A 12,007-nucleotide genomic window follows, 5' to 3' on the forward strand; every position below is an offset into this window, starting at 1 on the left:
AGTCGGATGCTCTCTTGGCCGCCTGGTTCGGGGAGGGTGTACGTCGCGTGAGCGTGGATAAAGATGTCCAGCGTGACTGGATCGAGACGCTACTCGAGGGGGCTGGCGGCGGTCATGGATTATTCTTGGCTGCGCTTCATGGTGAGTTCGATGTCTGGAGTGGGTTTGGCGGTGGCTTCCTTTGCTGACACGTACTTCCTGACCAGGTCCTTCCTCAACAGCCCTTTGCCGACGCTGCGATTCGGAGTAGATCTTGTGCCTTGAATGGCGAGGCGCAGCCGAGTAGTCAAAGTCCATGGTCGGAAGGTAGAAGTTATGTATGTGGAGTGCAAAATCAAGGGTCCACGGGTCCACGTGAGGTCCGAGAGAACATGCGGATGTGCAACTCAAGTCGGAGTGAGCGTGACCTTTCGAAGTCCGCGATGACTGGACGTCCAATGCCCCAAATGACCAAGTCCAAACTGCTGAGTTTTTGCCGGACTGATCAGTACAGTGGGTCCGGGACGAGTTGCCCACGAGCACCCTCCCTGTCTCATAAACTTCCTTCTTCTCTCCTCTGCAGACTGTTCACTGAGCAGACCCTGGCAGCTACCAGCTGCGCCGCTCTGCGACAACGTGGAGGACGTCAACCAAAGTACTGCTCACAGGAAAGCTGCTCAGTCTTTCCGTCAAAAGGATAGTATCCAGGCTCGTTTTGAACACCTGTCAAGATAACTGATCAGTATGGTTATCAAGCGTGGAAACCGTGGAGTGGGGAGATGGATCGCGGCAGACCACCTGATGCGTAGGTTGGGGACTCACCGGTTCTATTGGGGAGTCTCAATAGGATTATACTGCGCAGAGCTCGCCTTGCTAGGTCAGATCCGCACCAGACTTCAAGATGTAGCGCGCCGGGCGAATTCGGAAAGGGAGATACAATGAGCCTGAGATTTGAGATGTTTGATCGACAGTTGGTGGTGTCGAGCTGTGAGATGTGTAAGGACGATGCCAAGGTGCGGATGACGGCACGCAGGGACGATGCAGCTCAATAGCGCGTCATGTGCGCTGCCGTCACGAGCATCCATGAAGGCTCAACGGGAGCAGTGGCCAGTGCTGAGCGCGTCATCCAGACCTTGCCATTGGGCTGGTTATGCCTGCCCCGGAATATGTTGGGAATGAATGCTCTTGCAATGGCCAGGAAGCGGTTGCGGATTCGCGGACATGCATATCGGTACCTTCGCCGGAGCAAGTTTGCGCCTCTGCACTTGAACCGTCGGCCTTTCATGGCCCATGGGCACCCTTGTTGGTAGCCAGTCTGAGACAGTGATACACCTGCAAAAGTGAGCGCCAACAAAGATTCGCAGGAGCTGGTTTCTCACATTTCTAAGCCATCATTTTCCACCCTGTACAAACCCTTGAGATGAGCAATGAAAATGATAAAATTACGCGGGAGGGATAGTGCTCAACCAGTAATTATGCTCAGGCGTGACGAAATCGACGCTCTCTGACCATCAAACACTCTTGTAGCAACACGCTCACCTGGCATGCTCACCTGCCACTCACTCCCTCCGCACCCAGATCCTTACCATAAAACAAACACCCCCACCACGCAAGCATCCTTCCCTACCACCAACAGCCATCAGCAGGCTTCCAAAAGCAAGAAACCCAAATTCTTTACTTGCTGTCGCTCCCGATCCTATACAAGTCACTGCTGCTCTCCGCTCCGTCGTCCTTCCGAAAATGCACCACCAGCCGCTTTACCCCTTCCATGCCACCGCTGACCGTTCCCCCACCCTCATCACGATCCGCAAACGCTGAACGGCAGCAACGCCCAACATTGCTGAAGCCGACCGTTTCTTGGACGACGCGATACGACCGACACGCTACGATGTACAAGTATTCGAGACCGGCCGGCCAGTCAGTCGTCGGAGCCGACACGCTGGCACCGCTTGCATGTCCTGCGGACGACGGAGCACTTGTTCCAGGACCGTGAAAATCGCTCGACGACGACGACGATGCGTACGTAGTGTGTATGCATGCTGCGCATTGCAGGTCGATGATGATGATGATGCGTGTGTGCATCAAAGAGCCACGATGGTGAAGGAAGAAAAGTTCAGTTCTTGCAGGGTCTAGTTTGACAAGCCAGGCACGAGTGCGAAGCTTAGTCGGCCATGCGAAGACGCAACCTCGCAAGACAAGTCTTTCCAATTCTTCTGCCAGTATGCAGTAGTCGTCGACGTGTGAAGGTTGTTTGGAAACTGGTGCGGCTGTTGTGAAGTACTTATGTAGAAGAACAAGAGACCGGTCGGCACTTACAAGAAAGCTTTCATCGTAAACTATCCAGCAATCATTCCAATCCATGCGTAACCAGGACACCCGCAATCGAAGCCAAAGAACACCCACCCGCTCTCATCAACAAAAGAAGAAGAAAAAGAAAAGGCTCAAAAGCCATAACAAGAGCTCTCAACATCCGCAACTCCACCACTCTACACTCTTCCAATACCCCCTCTCCATACTATTCTAGTGCCCACCCGTCGTCGGCAGCCCCAAGTAGACCTTGAAGCTGTCGTAGATGAGCCACTGGAACGCGGTGAGCGTACCAATCATGACGATACGAACGGGCAGGCCGTTCCACAAGCCACCGAAGCCGATGTTGCCGTAGATGCGGGCCATGGCGGCGCCGGCGCCCTCGCCGGCCTTGCGGTCGGAGTTGAGCTTGGAAACCATGACATCTATTTCCATATTGCATCAGTCTTCCGTGTTCTTACAGTTCATGAAGGGGAGAAGAAAAAGAAGAAGAAGAGGAAGAAGAACAACGTACCTGCGGGATGCGAAACGACGGCGCAACCGATACCCGCGATGTAGCCGCCCAAGAAGCTGACGCCCGTCTGCTGCAGGGCATTGTACGCCTCCTTGGGCTTCCCGAGCTGCTTGTAGATCTGCTCGACGGCCTTTTCGAACGACGCGAACTTGACCATCTGTACCACAACAACACGTCAGCACCCATTGATCCACACAAATCCCTCCAAGAAGGAGAAGGAAAAAAAGACAAGAGAACCAAAAACTCACCGTATACGGAATCTGCCTCCCCCAAAGCGGCACCAAGCCCTTATACAGCCCGGCCACGCCCTCCTGCTTCACCACCTTTGCGACGCCCTCGCGCATGTTCGCCGCGAACGGCGGCAGGGTCGTCTGCATGCGCACCTTGACCGCCTCCCACGGGCACAGCGCGATGTCCGCCAGGAACTCGGCGCTCGCGCTGGCCCCCAGGTACACGACCGTCTTGTTGGCGTTGGGGAACCACTTCTTGCCGTACATGTACTTGAAGACCTCGTAGAAGCCGTACTTGCCCGCGCCCTGGAAGCTGTACCCGACGAACGTCGGCGACCACCCGAAGAAGACGCCGCGCAGCCCCTCCTTGGCGAAGATTTGCCGCCATGCGCTGATGTTGGAGCTATAGATCTTGGGGTCGACTTGGCGCCGGCACTTGACGAGGTCGAGCGGCGTGACGGCCGTGTGCGTGGGGCCGCATGCTGTGGGGCGGGGTTAGCCTTTTTGCCTTTTGCTTTCGTGTTGGGTTTGGAGAGAGGAAGGGGAGTGGTAGGCGGCGCTGCTGCTGCTGGTAGGTTTGGGCTAGGGCGGTTGACAGAGCCATCGAAATAATGACTCGATGCGAGTGAACAAACAACCAGCCCAATTGGATGCGCGCGCATGAATCAGAGCTTCTTTTTTCTTTGGTGCTGCCCCATACATAGTGCTTGCGCACATACGCGCGTGTGCCTTACCAAGCACGCGTGGGGCGTCTTTGTCAGACGCGCCAGCTAGCACAAAAAGTGGGATAGACGGGGAGAGCTGAAAGCTTGCTTACCGATGATGCCGCCCAAGGTGCAAGCGGCGAAGTAGGTGCCGGAGAAGAGCTCGATTTTCTTCTGCGCCGCGGCGCCCGTGTCGAGCTTCGGAAGTGACATTGTTGTTGCTGTTGTTTATCGCGTTGTCGTTATGTTTTCAGCGGCGGTAGGTTGTTTGGAGTAGTTGTTGGGCGAGTGCGGTGGAGCTCAATTGCGGCGGACGGAGAGTAGCAGTAGCGGAGTGGCCGCCGAAGCAAGGGCAAGGAAGCAAGCTGGACGCTGGAAGCTGGAAGCTGCGATGCGTAGTAGTAGCAACCGGGCGGGAAAAATCGAAGACCCTCGGAAAAGGCAATTGGCGTCAGACAGCGAGCAGCACGGCGTTGTCGATATAATCCAGGAGCAACAGAGAGCGAGAAGGGGCGCCTTTGTCAATTATATCCCGCAGCTTGCGTTGCGTTGCGTTGTTCATGTTCAGGTTCCGTCGATTCCGCAGGCGGCGGAGCGATAACACGATGACGTAGGTCGAGTCGCAGACAGCCGGCGGTCGGGATGCGAACGCGGTACCTTGATGATGTGCGCCTGCATCCACAATATTCCAGACCACCCACGCAACGCGCCCCCGCGGCTCGTCACTCGTCTCGCCTTTTCGGCCGGCTCGCGCCTTTTGCTCGGCCCTCCGGCCTTTTCCCTCACCTATCGGGCCTAAAGTATTCGCTATCCGCTCCACCCTTCTCCCCCGGAGCCGTCACCGCGGCTGCATCCCATCCCCCCCATTCCCTCCCGCCGCCTTCCGCCGCCACGCCAACTCAGCGGGCCGCACGGCTATCGCGGCTCTCCCGTGAGGTTTTTTTCTTTCCTCTTTCCCTTCTCACATCACACACAAGGATCATCACCACACGCGTTCCGATCGAACTCCGTTCAAAAGCAGCGCCATCGCGTTGATGGTAGCGCATTAGCAGCCAATGTTATTATTCTACTACGGAAATGGTCTCAATCAGCGGTGTTAGAAGAGATAAGAGGAAAAAGAAAAGGTCGTACGAAGGAAGCCATTGGTGAAATAGACATTGGTTTTCTGGCGGTATTTCTAAGACGATCGACGCCGTGAAGAAGAAGAACGGGGAAAGAGCAAGCAGCCGGAAAAGAAAAATTCCAATGGCAGCAGTAGAGCATTCGGTTGTTGAAAAACCCCCTCCCCCAAATCAGCAACTTATGGAGGGAAAAAGACCAACGCATTGACTACCAAGCAAACTCTCACGGTCATGATATGGAGAGAGACAGGTAATCAACGGCTCGAATTGTCTTGTCCCAAAATGGGATATGAGAGATGATGAGAGAGAAGAAGACCGGTATAAAAAAAAAAACAAGTTAAATGATTGATGAGAGAGACACAACAATCAACTCCCAAACATGCCTGCCCAATCCACCGCCGCCCATCCATCTTTCTCATCTCGTGCCAAAGGATGAGTGATTCGACTGATTTCGCTCGCAGAGAAAACAAAGAAGGAATAAAAAAGATATAAAAGGTTTCGTTCCGTGGCCCAATGCCCGTAGTCGTGAAAAGACGAAAAAATTTCCCCCATGTCGAAAGTAGTGTAAGATGAGACCCACAAGTTTCCCTCCAAGTTTGAACAGCGCCAAGGAATGCCAGGGATGAAGACCGCCCGTACTCCTGTCGAGAACTCAATGAAATACCCCCGGTATGTGGTAAACAATCGCAGCTGCTTTTTGGGTGGTTGATGGCGCTGAATCACGATGCTGTTGCTGGTATTATTCATGACGTTCCTGCGTCCGCCATCGGCACGTCTGCCGTCTCTGCCGCCAGGATTGCCGGTGTCGATTGGCGGTATTCCGGTGCGCTGACCGGGCTGCTGGATCTAACATCACCGACCGCTTCGTCATCTGGTGGTGAAAAGTCCCAAACCTGCGTGTTTCAGTCAGTTCTCCGCTTCAATTGCACCAGTGCACAGTCAGAACACTCACCTCCATCACCGTCTTGCCGCCTCTACTGGCCATAATCACTGCCTTCTCCTCCTCGAAGACGACCCTCCACACAGCCTCTGCTGGCTGGCTGAGCTCGCGCACGAGCGTGCCCTTTCTCAAATCCCACACCTTGACACGGCCATCACTACCGCCCGAGACAATCCGAGTATCATCGAACTGAAGACTCGTTACACTGTTGTCGTGCGCTGCGAGGCGGTGGATGGGTTGATATTCGTTCAGGGACCAGACGCGCACGGATCCGTCGGAGCCACCGGTGACCAAAACGTCGCCCCGCATCTGCAGCTGGCCAACAAGGGATGTGTGGCCTTGCAAAAGACCAAGACAACGGCTGCATCCTCTGTCAGTTCAAAGTCATGGTGGGGCTGTAGGGCTAGACATACCCGTCGGTGGGATCCCATATCCTGACGCTGGTGTCAAGACTGCCAGTTGCTATTCTCTTGCCATCAAAGGCGATGGCGTAGATCTGGCTGAAGTGGCCGGTAAGTGTTCTCAAACATCTGCCCTCCGAAATACTCCAAATGCGGGCGGTCGTGTCGTAGCTTCCCGATACTACCAGATCGCCGTGGATCTCCAAGCAGCGCACGCTAGCCTGGTGGCCGATGAGGACGTGCTTGCAGATGCCTCTCTCAATGTCCCAAATGCGAAGCGTAGTGTCCCTAGACCCGGAGATGGCAGTCTTATCATCCGACATCTTCAAACACCTCACAGTCGAGGTGTGTCCGCGTAGGGTGTGGACCGCGGCACTAGTCGAAATTAGTCAACATACCCAACCAAGGTTCCCCCATACCTCGAGAATCCAACAAGGGTCGGAACTTACCCTGTGGCCATATTCCAGACCCTTACGTCGCGATCACAGCCTCCGCTAACAAGCAAGTCGCCCCACGGTACCATCGCCCAGACCCCCATCACGTGTCCCTGCAGAGTCTTCTGGTGCTGGCCCTGGGTATCGAAAACGTGAATCTTCGCATTGTCGAGCGCGACGACAATGTTCTTGTCGGTGAGGTGTAAACTCGTGACCACACCCTGGTCGGGCGTGATCTGCCGCGAGTCGCACCGGCCACCCGACCTCCACGCCGTCTCGACCATGTATCGTTGCTTGAAGTGCGACCGATATGTCATAGCCTTGTTCTTGCGCTTTGTCGATCTCGGGCCGGAGGATACTCCAGCGCGATCCAGTGACTGCGTCCTGAGGTCTGCGCCAACCAGTCCGGTGATTACGCCTTTGGATGGTCGGAGAGTGTGTCTCCACGCCTGCGACTGCTGCGGAGAGCCGCCTGGGGTCAACGCAGCGGACGAGGCTGAGGGCCTGAAGGTTGGGTCGTGAACTTCCGAGAGTCTTCGGTAGGCGTGTTTTTCACAGAGGGACTTCCAGGCCATATCATCATTGACAAGTTCGTACCATCGTCGCGACACCTGGGACGAGCGTGCGAGAGTGGTGGGGTCGTCGACGAAGGTCAGAATCTATACAGTGGTGGGGTGGGTCAGCATTAGGCATCCTCGACATGACGCGCGCTTGGCACGGGATCAGACCTACCCGTAGACACAGCTCATTGGGCAGCACTTGGAACGGATCCTTTTTCAACCTGGGGCTTACGAAGTCGTGGACGAAGCTCAGCTGGTGACTGTTGCACATGTTCAACAGTTCGCCCAGCAACCGCTGCTTCTCCGCGTCGTTCATCTCGCTGAACAGCGCCCGGATGTCCCTGACCTGGGTGTCCTCGTGCTCGGCGGCGGTGCTCCAGTCCGGGGCACGCTGGTGCGGCGTCGGGCTCGGGGCAGGCGTCGGCGGCGACGCGGGCGCCGAGGGCAGCAGGTTGTGCGGGATAGTGGCCGACATGGGGCTGGTGGGCGTGTGTATGGGCCGGGGTTGCGAGCGCGACATCAGGCCTCGTTTCCGGGGGCGCGAGGTAGGGGATGTGTATAGGGTGCCGGTCTGGGAGCTCCTCCGCTGCGAAAGATGCGATTCAGCGTCGGCGCCGAGCTGCATTTCTGCGTCGGAGGCGCCGTCGTCGACCACGGGCCGGAAGTCGTCCTCCATGACCACGGGGCGGAGCGGGCGCGAAGGGAGGCGCTTCGAGGCGACGGATGGGGTGTGCGGAGCGGTGCTGAGGTCTCTCTTCGCGGGACGGCTGAGGGGCGCGCGCGGACGGGCGAGAGAGGTGGAGCGGGAGCGGGATCGACCGGGCGGGTAGCTGGGACGAGGGCGGGCTGAAGAGGGTGGTTGTGGTGGACGAGGCCTCGAGCCCTTGACGGCTTTAGCGCGTTTGAGGTGCGATTCTGAGATGGCCAGGAGGGGGCGCTCGGGCACTCGGCGCCACGGCTGAGGGCTGTGCGGCTTCAGCGCGCGTGGGAGGTGCGATTAGCGGCAGTTCCTGGGGGGCGGTTCGGCTGGTGTGGTGGTGTTGTCGAGACGCAGCTCTTGTGCGGCGGGAGAGGAGTAGCACGGCGGCAGCGGAGGGCGGTCGTGTCCAGGGCCTGAGTCTCGCCCGTAATTGGGGACGATCATCGCGCGACCTGTGCTAGCACTTTATTACTCTCGGCGTCACCGCCATCTCCAAAGACCTGCTGCTGTCCAGCGCGAGCTTCACCATGCGCCTGCCAGCCGAGCCCAAGACGCCGCTGCCTGTCACTGTCACCGGCCTGGTGGCCGTCTCCTGCGTGACCTCCAGCTGCCACACTGCTGCCCTGCCCGCGCCCCGTCGACCCCGGCTTTCGCTCCTGCAGAGTCTGGCTCCCGGCGCCACACTAGTCCTCGACAACCTGACCGCGCACATGGCCGCGGCGGTGAGAGAGGGCACCAATGTCGTCCACGAGGCGCATCGAAGCCTGCGCCATGCGCGAGCTGCATTCCTCCAGCCTTTCGCATCGACGTTGGCATCCGCATCCGCCGCGTCCTGCAGCCCTTGCGCACCGACGAACGGCACGCCTAAACGTCGACCAGGGCAGCTTGCAAATTCATCCCACCCGAAGTGGGCAGTTCTGCCAACATGAGCAGTTCGCCAACCTAAAATCAACGCCAGAGTCGTCATCGACCCGTCATGCGGGGACCCGGCGCCCGCCATGGCCTCGCCCGTATATGACTATTGCGCCAGTTCTAAGCTTGGGCCCAGACGGAATGGGTCCAATTTGAAGCTGGTCGGGTCAATAATTCGAAAGCCTGGCGACGCAACGAACATGTGAATCTGATGTGGCGAAGGCGATGAGGACGCACGAGTCAAGCACAAATTCGATGCGGGGTAGGTTCGCACTGCAAAAGGCCTGTTCATCGAGAAAAGCGGGCAATATATACTGAGAACTATAACGTGCTAACCGTCTGGGCCAATCCCGTCGTGTCACGGTTCTGGATCTCATATCGTCTCCTACAGCTCCGCAACCATCTCCACTTTAGCAGGTCCACACCTCCGGGCCGGGAACACTTTGCGTACGTTAGCGCCGCGTCCTTGATACACACAGGCAGTCATGTACTCACGTGTAGTTGCTGAAGTTGTTATAGATGTTGACCGTGTAGCCGGGGTCCGTCTCCTTGAACGCGCCGGGGATGGAGACGGTTGGGCTGGGCGAGCCGGAGCCGGAGCCCGTCACCTTCACCTGCGCGCACGAGATGTAGAATTGCGGGACTCCAGAAGGCCATGGGTTGTGGATTGCGAGCTGCTGGATGCGCAGCAGGTACTCGCCCGCCGGCAGGCAGTTGGGGACGGTCACGTTGTACGTCGTCTCCAGGTCCCAGGTCGCCTGGCCGTCGGAGAACTGTTGAGGTTTGTCAGCCACTAGCAGATCTTTGTGGGGAGATGACAGAGGGCCGTGACTTACGGTGGGTCCGATGTCCTTGATCTTGAACCACGGCGTGCTGCCGTCCGCCGCCGCCGCGTCGTCGACCTTGGTCATGTAGAAGGAGACGGGGCCCTGGTGGTACACGGCGGTGTCGGCAGTGAAAGCGACGCTGCTGCCGGCAGTGACAGAGACCGTGCTGGTCGAGCTGCCGTCCTCGCCGCCAACATTGCAGCGGAGGTCATTGGACTCGAGATCTGCATCGGTTGTCAGTATATTGTAGAGTGAGAAGATTGCTCCCGCCTCTATTGACACGTACCAGTCACAGGCGAGTTGTTGTTGGTGTTTTGCCTGATGTTCTGGTAGGCACCGCCCTTCACGCCGTTGGCAGTGAGGTATTCGAAGATGTCTAGCACAAAGAGTTAGGAATGGTACCCCTCAGAGTTGCATATGGATCTCACAGTGTCCGCTGACAGTCTGTGCCAGCACAGAGGCAGCAAAAGCGAAAGTAGTGAAGGTCTTCATGGTTGCGTTGTGCAGTAGTGAAGTCAGGAAGGACCGGCCAAGACTGTCGATCGAAACATTTCGGGGCGCTACTCCACCATTTTATCTGGCCCTCGAACGGAGGAGCTAGAGCCGCTCGCCACAAAAGGTCTCGTGTTTCACGGCTAATGGGGTACCCACATCTCTGGGCACGGTGGAGGTGATGGGGAGACAAGAGCCGACCGTTTCGGGACAATGGCGAACTGCAGCCGAGCGGTATTGGCATTTTGCCGTGGTTGATTGGTTGGGAAAATTGAGGAGACTGTTTGAATTGGAGAAGTAGCGGCATGAACAACTGCATATGTGAAACGGAAGGAAGAGCCGTGTGCAATTAAACGGTGTCCACCAACAGGAGACCTCGCATACAAGGCTAAAACAAGCTTAATCATGCGAATAGCAAAGGGGGGTGACTGGTCAGAGGACACATCAGAAACAAAGCTATTTGTGTGTGAGCTCTCTGTACGCATTCGCTGGCAGAATTGCGTGGCATCTTAGATGGTGGAGTTGTGCCTTCAGGTATATTACAACCCCTGCAATAGGGTCGGAGAAAACGGCCCAACTATCCGTCGTCTCTTTCGTCCCGACGGGCCCGCGGCTTCTATGTGGACCATGGTCTATTCCTCCTTCTAGACGCATAAGATCACTATATTATATGGTGCCTGACCTGAGGTCGAAGCGCGATCCCCACATGGTGCACCATCTTGCAGGCCAAAGCTCCAAGTTGAAAAGCGGAAATCCCAAATCCGGCAATAAACAATACATAGGCGACTGGGGCGTCCGACCTGCTGACATTTTCGATTCTTTCGTACCTACGGAGAACCGCTTGCGGTTAACGGAATCCCCTTCAAAGATCCATGGTGAGAGCGCACAGGTGGTGCAGCGGCGGGGGCGGTTGACCGGGTGAGGGTTAGGCAGGTTGGATTCGCCTGCGCTGACATCCTTGGCTAAGAACGAGATTCGCGCCTAATCCTCGGCCTAAACCGCATGGTCCGTATACGGGCGCGTACGCCCGCGTTACAGCCTCGCAACTTTATTTATTACTATCTTACTACTACTATTATACTACTATTACTACTACTATCTTACTATCGTATCTATTCTTATCGACGCGCTTGCTACGCAGCGTCGCAGCTTATCGGCTACTATATTAAAAGAAGATATTTTCTAGAAGAATAGTAAGAATATAGAATTTATAGACTAAGAGATTCTAACTATATTTAGATAGTTGCTAAAAGTTTTTTAAGAGTTTAAGAAAGATTTACTTAATTATTATCGTATAGCTAATTAGAATATAAATAACTAAAAAATTATAAACCTTCGTACGCTTTCGAATAAGATTATATTAAACTAACTCTCTAACGACGTTATTAAAGTATAGAATAAGCGCTTTAAAATAATATACGGTCTTTTAACGAATAACTTAAAGCTTCGTATTATTTAGATTCTAAGAGTAAGAAAAAACTACGTAGAGAATAAGTAGAAGAAGAAGAAAAAGAAAAAAAAAATAGTAAACGAGAATGCTTCGTTAGCTAAAGCTTTAAAGAAGAGGTAGACCGCTACTATATATAAGTCTAGTAACGAGTTAGCCCCGCGAAACGAATCTAAACCGTCTTAAAATATAATATTAAACTTAAAACGCCGTAAGAATAAGTAGTAGAGAGCTATTAACTAAAACTAAAAAACGCCGATAAGTAGTAATACGGCTCTTAATTCGTTTATAGTTAATACGTTTATCTAAAAGTTCTTAACGTACGTTCTTTAGAAGTCTAACGAGATCGATTAAACTATAAAATAGCTTACTTAACGCTATAAAATTATCTTAAAAACTATAGTTAAGTAGACTATAGCTATAGAGATAAATAAAGCTC

General features: G+C 54.9%; 3 protein-coding genes across 3 annotated transcripts; all 3 read right to left on the reverse strand.

The window, feature by feature from the left end:
• Positions 1–2,499: 2,499 nt before the first annotated feature.
• On the reverse strand, positions 2,500–3,947 carry PIC2_1 (Cu/Pi carrier; the record flags this gene model as incomplete). Its single annotated transcript, XM_066773553.1, has 4 exons — positions 2,500–2,711; positions 2,801–2,957; positions 3,049–3,512; positions 3,848–3,947. The coding sequence occupies 4 exons, from the start codon at positions 3,945–3,947 to the stop codon at positions 2,500–2,502; spliced, it is 933 nt and encodes a 310-aa protein (XP_066636120.1).
• Positions 3,948–5,774: 1,827 nt separating this feature from the next.
• On the reverse strand, positions 5,775–7,665 carry SLS55_002068 (uncharacterized protein; the record flags this gene model as incomplete). The annotated part of the gene is made up of 4 exons (XM_066773554.1): positions 5,775–6,156; positions 6,209–6,571; positions 6,646–7,289; positions 7,363–7,665. 4 exons carry the CDS (start codon positions 7,663–7,665, stop codon positions 5,775–5,777), a joined length of 1,692 nt encoding a protein of 563 aa, XP_066636121.1.
• Positions 7,666–9,293: 1,628 nt separating this feature from the next.
• SLS55_002069 (uncharacterized protein) lies at positions 9,294–10,121 on the reverse strand (the record flags this gene model as incomplete). The annotated part of the gene is made up of 4 exons (XM_066773555.1): positions 9,294–9,575; positions 9,639–9,853; positions 9,916–10,005; positions 10,058–10,121. 4 exons carry the CDS (start codon positions 10,119–10,121, stop codon positions 9,294–9,296), a joined length of 651 nt encoding a protein of 216 aa, XP_066636122.1.
• Between the last annotated feature and the right edge of the window lie 1,886 nt (positions 10,122–12,007).

Source organism: Diplodia seriata (genome assembly GCF_021436955.1).
Source record: "Diplodia seriata strain FDS-637 chromosome Unknown scaffold_2, whole genome shotgun sequence".
Taxonomy (NCBI): Eukaryota; Fungi; Ascomycota; class Dothideomycetes; order Botryosphaeriales; family Botryosphaeriaceae; genus Diplodia; species Diplodia seriata.